The sequence below is a fragment of the Chanos chanos genome, chromosome 6 (assembly GCF_902362185.1).
Source record: "Chanos chanos chromosome 6, fChaCha1.1, whole genome shotgun sequence".
NCBI classification, from domain to species: Eukaryota; Metazoa; Chordata; class Actinopteri; order Gonorynchiformes; family Chanidae; genus Chanos; species Chanos chanos.
The window spans coordinates 18,064,711-18,073,848 of NC_044500.1; the positions used below are offsets into that span (position 1 = coordinate 18,064,711).

Here is a 9,138-nt window from a genome sequence, read left to right on the forward strand (position 1 = left end):
ACCGCAATCAAATTCATAGTGCAAAAGAGAGAAAGAGAGAGAGAAGGAGAGCAAAAAAAAAAGAGGCTCATATTGAACTTTTGCTCCCCCTTCGCTCTTTTTGGACCAAATTCTCCTCTCTCAGGCACTAGCGCTCACCTTCTCATTTCCCAGACATACTGGCATGCATGTGCGCTGCTGTCCCAACAGAGTCCACAGATGAATCATGTAGCTGCGAGCATGTGAGTGCACTGTTTTATGATAAATATTACAATTCATAAATCATTGTTTCTCCAAAGAGCGAAAAGGCCCGTTAAGGGGGAGGCAGGGAGGGAGGACGTACTATGAGAGAGAGAGAGAGAGAGAGAGAGAGAGCGCGCAAGCAGGGCAGTCCTTTTGGGACCCGGCGCAAAAACAACACCGGGTCGTGCTCTCTGCGTGTGTGAGGCCGAGTGGCGGTAAAAAGGCGGCTTCAGGTCGGCGAGACCACCGGGGAGTGGGAGAGGTAGAGGCCTAGCGCTTTGTAAAGGAGTGGAATAGAAAACATGGCCTAGTGGCTAGACTGGAAGCATACTTGTTTTCGCTCTGAAGAGCCATATCAGACCCCTACTGTCAAAAAGCATAAAACTGTGCTACTCCCTGACAAGACTCGACTGCTGTCAGCGCAGTGACTTACAAGTTGTGCGTTCGATTGCCAGTGATAATGGCGAGTCACAATCTCCAGCGATTTCAAGTAATAGCAGCCAAAGGACATAAAGACCTCTTAGCGTGACATATTTGAGGTACATTATCCTCCAGCATGAAGTCTGGTTTGAGTTAAAGGATGAGAAATAAAAACTCGGAATGACAGTATTTACTACCAGTGTTTAGATGCGGTTTCTATCCGTACTCAACCCGTGAAGACAGCGAGGATCCCATTTGAGGTTTTCATGGGAATTTACACTGTGCTCCCAACTATGTTGATTAGAACTACACAAAAATGTTAATTTCTGTTAAATACGGTAAAGTATGGTATCAATGTATGACAAGTATGGACTGGCATTGCTGAAATTCTGTTTCGATTAGTGAAACTTAAAACAAACGACTGGTTAAAAAACGTATTGCGCCAGAATTTCAAGGGCAATTTAGTTTGTTATTGACTATGTCATTAAAATCATCCTGAGTCGATAAAGTGTACTTTAAATAAAAACACACCCGAAAATGATATACCGGCCTCCTTAGTGCAGATATCAAGTGGTATGTCCGCCTAAGAAAGTTAAATTTGTTCATTTCAATACATGCCTGCCATCTAGTGGTCACCACAAGAAATTCACCCTCAAGATATATGATGTTGTTCAAACCTACAAAACATGTATTTTAACAAAGTGCAAAAGCAGCCGTCTCTAAACAAATTATTTTTAATTCATTCTGTTATGACACATCAGTTACAGGCAGGCGACATCCATGTCTGATATCCTCTTGTGCCTTTGATCATTTCGACTGAAGTTTACTCCCTTCCTTAATCTATTCCATGTCAATGTCATTGACAGCTTTCGGCTCCTCTCTCTTCACCCAGGGCAGGGCAAGGGGAACGTGAGGGTCGTAGGTCCAGCGGGGATACACTCTCTTATACAGGTTCATCAGCACCGTGTCCTGGGACCTCAGCTGATTGTCAAACACACACTTCATGTGTCCGTGAGTACCTGTCAAAAGGTAACACACAGTAAGGCTGGTTTGTAATAACAGTATTGGTTCTAAGCACCTATCAAAACCAGAGCTGAATCATTTCTTTTTTTTTTCTCTTAACTTATCACCATCGGAAGCGCACGCAACGTGTTAGGACGACAGATGAAACCGACGTTGAAATGATGTGACATTTCGTTTATGCTGCAATCATTCCTGAACCGAAAACTCACCTAAAGCCTCTTTGATGTGTCCTCTTCGTCCCCACTTTGTGCGCAACTCTACTGGTTTAAACCACAGGATGTCATCTGTCCCACAGAAACAGACCAAAAAAAAACCAACCAGTAATAGTCAGTAAGAGAGGAGATTAAGACTATATTTACTTTACCAATGAGAAAACCACACTCTCAGTGTAGGTCTAATGTTGGGGTGCTTGGCAGTCTTTTGGGGTATTTAAAGTGGTAAAAAGTAAGTGAATCCAAGGCGGTCGGATTGTAACGTGAGAGACGTTGTCCTCACCCCTGTTGAAGAACATGTATCGGACCACGGCGGAGCGGCGGTTGATCTTGAAGGGGTGTCCGCTCAGGACGATTCTCTTCAGCACGACACGCTGGGGGTCACAGTTCAGCAGACTGCCCGTGGCCACCAGGTCCTGCATGCCTGCAGAAGAATGGGAAAAAATACAGCCCGTTTTCACCTTACTGCTTAAACAGGTCTAAATCTGAGGCTGCTCGCCATCAGAAATGTGGAAAAACTCCCCTCAGTCCACTCCAGAATCTCGCAGACTACGTTTTCATTTCTCATTTTAAGAAACCCAGTGAGCTAGATATAACCCTGATTCAAGGCAAGGCAACCTCTCTTGATCAGGTCTAACACATCTGATAACCCAAACCAAGGTCTTCTTGAGTGGAGGTCAAAAGGCTATGACAAATCTAAGCCCTGTCCTTCATTCCTCTTCAGTAGCCTGCCTTTGCCAGGGCCTCTTCTCTCTTTCTCTCTCTCTTTTTCTCTCCCTCACCACTCTCTCTCTCTCTCACCGTTCTCTCTCTGTTTGAAGACCAGGACGCCCGTCGTGGGGAAGGCGATGGGAGCGTACACAGACATGACGGTTGGCGCGTCCGCTCGGAGGAAACGCTCCATCTTATGCTTGTCGGCTGCAGAGACACAACAAGACAGTCAATAAACCTGTTACCGGCTCATGTTTTGAGTCACAAACCTCATTATAAACCATTAGAAATCAACCATGCAGACGCAAAATCTGGCTCACACTTTCTGTTGACACTGAAGACTTTATTGTTAAGAAAGCAGTATGTGTGGTTTGTCTCCTGCATGAATGTCATGAGAGAGAGTGTGTTGTGTGTGAGAGACAGAGAGAGAGAGAGAGAGAGAGAGAGAGAGAGAGAGAGAGAGGGGGAGGTACCGGATGTGTGCTGGGAGAAGATGGGTGAGGCTCGGAAGCGTCTGAAGCCGCACTGGAAAATCAGTTCCTCTTTAGACTTAATGGGCTCCGTGGTACTGGGATGCCGTCTCACAAGCATGTTCATAACCGACATCTCCAGAGAAAAGACAGTAAACAGTCTCTCAATCAAACCAGATGATCCATCCCCCACCCCCCCAAAATGTTGAAACTGACCAGTAATTACACAGTGGAATGACTAATATCTTTGTCTGTGCACAAAATTATGTACAGTGATCATCAAAAGTACATGTACCTTTACCCCTGGCCATACACTCCTTTATGCTGTTACCATAACACGTTGTTAAATGGTTAGATGACACAATGTAGACGATTACATTTTGGCCTTCCAAAGTAACAAAGATGGGAAAATACCTTTTGCTCGTGTGGTAGCAGAGAAACGAGAACCAGGGGTTTGCCGGCCTGGAAGCTCTCCACCACCGAGGGCGGGACGCCCAGAACATGCACGGTCACGTACCAGCCCACCTTCATGGGCACAGAAACCACGTGTCAGTCGGTACATGACAACACACAAACACATTCACACACACGACCACTCACACACACACACGCGCATTTACCATAGCCCCCTCCTCTTCCTCGGATGCTTCGGCCAGTACGCGCCGTCGCGTGCGTTCAAAGTTTTGGAACTGGAAAATTCTGGAGTAGTTGAGAGGCAGGTTTTCCATGGGGTCCCACGGGGAGGTGCGGAAACTCTTCAGCCCCCTGTAGCGCTGAAACCTGAGGTCACGAAAAAGAGACAGGGAAGTCAGAAGTACGCCTTTCACATGCAGGGAGAAATTTATTACATCTCAGCGGAGGTTCCGGCAAAGGTCATTAAAAGTTACTAATGATGGTTTCATTTCTTAGGACTTGGCCAAACAGGTTCACATAAAGTTGCATTCATATTAAATTTGTTGCAGGCCAGCCCCTCAAGTTTCCATCTGGTGCATGTAGAAAACTTCAGCTGAGTGTTAGCATAGCACGTGTAACGGTCTTTCGGCTAGCGTGGTCAAATTTTCTACACGTGCTGATGTAGGTTGTTTTTCCCCATTGTCAACAGTGCGAGCCAGCGACTGTTGTTCTCACCTGATCCTAGCAGCTACGTCTAAAGGCGTGTCCACTTCGTCAGGGAACATTTCATCGGCACGTGCTTCCCTGTAGCGTTTGAGCCCCTCGCTCTCTTCAGCTTCGTCCATGCCTTCGTCGTATTTCTCTTCAGCTCCGCCCCCTGCTGTGGTGCTAATCTCCTCCTCTTCCTCCACCTCTTCATCCTCTTCTCCAGAGTCACTGCCAGACCCAGCATCCTAAGAGAAGAGAGAAAAACACAGAAGTCACACAAACGCGAAAACTCATTCAGCGAGTCTAAACGAAGCTTCTGATTGGAGGCTTTTGTGGAGCGTTACAGATGGGAAAGGGAGGTGGGGGGGGGGGGGGGGGGGCACGCTCAGGAGAGCATCCACACCCCCGCTGGGGTCAGCCCTTGAACAATCACAGGTGCGCTAATAAAAATAATCATTTTTCATCATCTATAGGACCACTTCCCTTCTGTTCCAAAACCCCATTGCGTTGGAAAAAAAATCCTCCCTTTTGTGCTTAGCGAGACATCAAACGAATGCTAATTGCGAATTAAAGCAAATAAATGGAGCAGAGACACCATAAACGAGGAGCTTCCCGCCAAGTCTCTTTCAACCCGGGCAGTTATAAATAAATGACCGCCCACTCTGGTAGCCCGGACAGGAAGCCCTGTCCAAAGAGCAGGAAGACACGAGCCTCCTCTCGGGACTCCTGCTCCAAACACTATTGTTACCGGGAGCAGCCTGGCACTTGGTGTTGAGGAGCAGACACTGAGAAAAACAAACAGTTGCCTCTCCGCCACCCCTGTGCACAAACGGCGGGTCACGTATGCATTGTTCCGCCGCCAGGCCCGCGGGCCTGCCCTTTTCGCCCCTTCGTTGACCAATCGTCATCTTCCCTCTGGCTTTGTTTAGGTTCATGTCTTACATTAAGGAGGTATATGTGATTTTACATGTGCCAGGGGTCCTTTAGAATGACCCTGGAAATGTCTCACTTACTGCCTGTCTCGCCTACTGTTTGCTGGTGCCATGGTAACAGCTATCCAAACAGACAGAGCATAAAGGATTTATATTCCTAAGAAGAAAGTGTTACGGTCATGTATTGAGGGTTTCATGGTCTTGTTTTTGTTGTTTCCACCATGGTTTATCAAGCTTGGTATTTTCAAACGGTCACATGGGGAGTTTTCAGTCCCTCAGATTCATTAGTTATGTTCCCACATGTTATTTCTCTGTGATAACGCTGTACTGGTACTTAAATCAGAACATGTCTAACATCTGACTTTTGTTTTCTCTTAGACCCCCACCCTACTCCACCCCTGGATAAACTGGATAAATGAGGAGAACCTTCACATTCACATTAACAAGGTGCTTATACAATAAGTTCAATATTCTGAAACAGTCACGCATTAGACTGAACTGCTCTTTCCCCATCGGACCCACCCAACCTCACCTGTGAGTCTTTTTCTCCGTCGACATCCTCCATCATGTCTTCAACATCATCCTCATCATCGTCACAGCTGTCCGGTTCCTCCTGATCATCGGCCTCTTCCCCATCATCAACGATCCAAGTGGCCTGGTAATCAGATGTTCCCTTTGGCACCTTCATCAGTCTCTTGTTTTTTCTCGCCTCTAAAGAAAAGGAAAAAATTGAACAGAAGAAAGGAGCAGAGCTTCTTTTGGCTTCATCTCAGCACATACGCAAATGGATGTAGCTATAAAGGCAAAAAAAAACAAAAAAAACTCTTGGCCTGACAGCTGTTTGACAGTGAAAGTGCAAAGAACCACAGAACCCAGTAAAACTTCAACTCACAATTGAGGTTCACAAACATAAACCTTGCCACATTCCACGGTATCCTTCCTTTTTTTTGGCAACTCTCAATAAACAATCATCTGGAGGGAAAAAATGGTTGGAATGTTTCCCAAACCTGCTAGTTTGACTAAAAAGCTGTGCATGACAGTGACATTGGTAAAAAACCTTGCACCTATCTGTGATACTTGTTAATGGAGGTACTTGATAGTTTATATAACAGGGGCTTTAGACCCACTTGTGGTCTACTGTCTTATTCTTCCCCTCAGCATTCTCAAATTTGTATCTGGTCTGATAGTGAACTTAGTGGTGGCACTTATGCCACAGTCAGCTCCTTCATGACTATATGCTTGGTTTGTATTCTGTCTGCCCTTGGATAAAAGCGTCTGCTAAATGAATGAATGTACATGTTATGAGCGCAGCCTGTAATTACCTTCTGCCTCCTGCAGCTCAGACTCGGTTGGCCAGGTTTGCTCTCCATCCATGGGATCCACCTCTGCCTCCGCCTGCAGGCTCTCCCTCTGAGAGGGATCTGCCGTCATCAGCACCCGCACTTCTCCATCCCCATCTCCATCCATACCTCCATCCTGTAGAGCATGAGTGATGACAGAGTCAAACAGAGTGGCTGAGCTTGGGTCACATACGGTTCAACATATCCATATACACATCAGACACATAAAGATATAGAAACATGTTGCGTATTTGTTCTTTCGTCAGCGCCATAATCCCTCAGCTGAGGTCTTTTCACAATAACGTGGCAGGGGGAATACAGACAATGGTTAACTGACGGTGCTCAAACGTTCTGGTCTACAGAACGGACAAGGGTCTAAATTTCATACCACACCTGGCAAAGCTCAGCCAGGAAACTCGTCACATTAATGTGCATTTTCATTACTGCTCGTCAAGTCGCCAAAACCTCTCTGAGATGGCAGTGAATTGCACGTCTTCTGCACGCTCACCATCATTTCCACGTCTCCTCCTTTGCCTGGCTTGGCAGGGTGCGGGGCACCAGAGCTGATGGGCAGTGGGTCTGCGGGTGCGTCAATCTGGCTTAACTGAAAGTCCCCGTGGCCAACAATATGCACCAGCCTGTTGACCTGCAAAGGCCGCCCTCGCACGTACCCCGAGATACGCAGAGTCCCTAATCCCGTACCAGGCGTCCCGGTCCCGTTCTGAGCGGCATCGGGAACGTAAGAGACGCGTTGGCCCAGCACGTGTGAACGGCGGGAGCGGAACGCCAGTCTCGTCTGTTTCTGGGATCCCAGGTGCCTCAGGAGCAACGTGACGTCCTGTTCCGTGTCCAGAGGGAAGAGCCGTGACTCTGGGAAACGTCCCTCCACCGCACGTGACAGCACGCGTCGTGACTCTGCTCGCTTCTTTACCGCCAGATCTGATATTCCCTGACAAACCAGCGCTGAGAGAGCAGCAGGAAAAGCCCAAAGCAAGAAACCAAGAACAGTTGATAGAGGAAGATATTCAAAAATTAATATCATACCCTTGCTAGCTTAACAGCAATATTACTCAATGTTTTTGTGATACTGTACAATTATGTTTTTGGGGGGGCTCGCGCAGAATAAATGACAATAAAAATGATTTTGATTTTCTGGCTTTTTCATGCCTTACCAAAGCTTGGCAGGCCCTGTGCAAATAGACAGGAGAGGCAGTAGTCTCCATAACTGTCCCAGCCCTCTGTAGATTCCAGTACAAACACCAGGCTGTCTGCCACCTTCGCCACGTCCAAGACCGAGTGGAGGTCAGCTTAGGGCACAAAGGAATACACAGAACTTTAAATTCAGTTCCATCTTTCCTGACTGAGCATTATCTGACAGCCTGTGGTCCTTTCTTGAACTATTTTAAATGATACGTTAGAAACCTTTTTTTGGTTGTTCAGTCGGCTGTGTTTGTTTTAAACTTACCCGTGTCAGGTCGGCAGAAAATGAATCTCTGTTTGAAACGAGGTACGACCAGACCAAAACTGTCTTTAGCGCCACTGACTCCTTGTTCTTCGTGCACTAACCCACCAGCCCCTTCACCTCTGAGCAGGCGTGTCACAGCACCGGCATCAACTCCCGCATGAAGTGATATAACAGCCACCAGGTGTGGGGGTCCATCCCTACTGCCAAGGCGTCGCTTCTCTGTCAGCACCTACGTGAAATAACGGGAGAGCGTTTTTACTTTAATGTTGCGAACAAAGGCCCCACTACCGCTAATCAGTCAATTGTTCTCATTCACAGTCGACATGTTTTTTTTCTTTACCGAGTCCTTCTTGTTTCGGCGGAGTTGGTTTGCTTTGTGCCTGCGATCCATCTTCCTTAACTCTCTCCTCTGTTTTTTGGTTAGGGTCACCACAGCAACTCTGCCTAGTTTTGTGAGAGGTGATTTGACACTATTAAACGCTAAATGCAAAGAAAGCACCAGTAGTGACTTATGGAACCAAAAGCTTAGCGTTTTAGATTGCACGAGGGACCACAACAGATTGTCTCAGTAATGTGGATGTCAAGGCAAAAATGTGTTCGTGTCTCCCGTGGATATTTAAAACACGTGTTTGGCATGGCAGGCTTTACCCCTTGACGTAGCGACAAATGAGAAAGCCTTAACTAATCAACCAGTCCTTTGGGTTTACCTTTATTCTCTCGCCCGATCTCCCCCTTCGTTCGATGTTTTCCATGTTTGTGTAGTTTATTTTTCTGTTTATAGATTCCGGCTCGGTGAGCCTGCTGCTGCTCGCCTCCAGCGGCCATGTTCAGTCACGCCTCACAAGTAAACTTTGAATGACGTCATTTTCACGCGCGTACTTTTCCTTTTGAGAAGGAGTTGGGGAAAGAAAGTGCGCGTCTGCCATCTACCGTTCAGGGGCTTTATCATGGTGAAAATGACGGGAGTCCTCCTGTCAATATCTTGGTGTCAAAACACAGTCAGCAGTTGCTATTTTGTGGCCATCCATATGGTATAGATTAGCTAGTCCAAAAGTTTATATAGGTTAATAAACACTGAACTGCACATGACGATTCGAACTTATCATATGTTTTTCATCATAACAGGTACTGATACACTTAAACCATAGACACGTTTGCTGCATTTGACTGATAACATACAGCCAGGTCATGGCATCATTTGTGTCGGTATAAATGTGTGCTGCGCTGGGCCTGTGTCAGTAT

General features: G+C 46.7%; 1 protein-coding gene across 2 annotated transcripts; it reads right to left on the reverse strand.

Annotated features, from left to right (window-relative positions):
- Window positions 1-1,399: 1,399 nt before the first annotated feature.
- Window positions 1,400-8,721, reverse strand: tsr1 (TSR1 ribosome maturation factor). 2 transcript variants are annotated; one of them, XM_030776940.1, is made up of 15 exons: window positions 8,604-8,721; window positions 8,237-8,340; window positions 7,897-8,125; window positions 7,604-7,738; window positions 6,940-7,394; window positions 6,414-6,567; window positions 5,648-5,802; window positions 4,187-4,404; window positions 3,679-3,838; window positions 3,473-3,583; window positions 3,062-3,194; window positions 2,679-2,795; window positions 2,161-2,301; window positions 1,875-1,949; window positions 1,400-1,661 (listed from the first exon to the last, which is right to left on the reverse strand). In XM_030776940.1, exons 1-15 carry the CDS (start codon window positions 8,719-8,721, stop codon window positions 1,483-1,485), a joined length of 2,484 nt encoding a protein of 827 aa, XP_030632800.1. In that variant the 3' UTR covers window positions 1,400-1,482. The 2 variants fall into 2 exon arrangements, with proteins under 2 accessions (XP_030632800.1, XP_030632799.1); XM_030776939.1 differs by having other exon boundaries at window positions 5,624-5,802.
- Window positions 8,722-9,138: the final 417 nt, after the last annotated feature.

Coding starts and splice junctions, on each gene's coding strand:
- tsr1 (XM_030776939.1), bottom strand. CDS start 8,721: ATGGCCGCTGGAGGCGAGCAGCAGCAGGCTCACCGAGCCGGAATCTAT. Junction 7,395..7,603: donor ACAGGGCCTGCCAAGCTTTG/GTAAGGCATGAA, acceptor CTGCTCTCTCAG/CGCTGGTTTGTCAGGGAATA. Junction 6,568..6,939: donor GAGGAGACGTGGAAATGATG/GTGAGCGTGCAG, acceptor CATGCTCTACAG/GATGGAGGTATGGATGGAGA.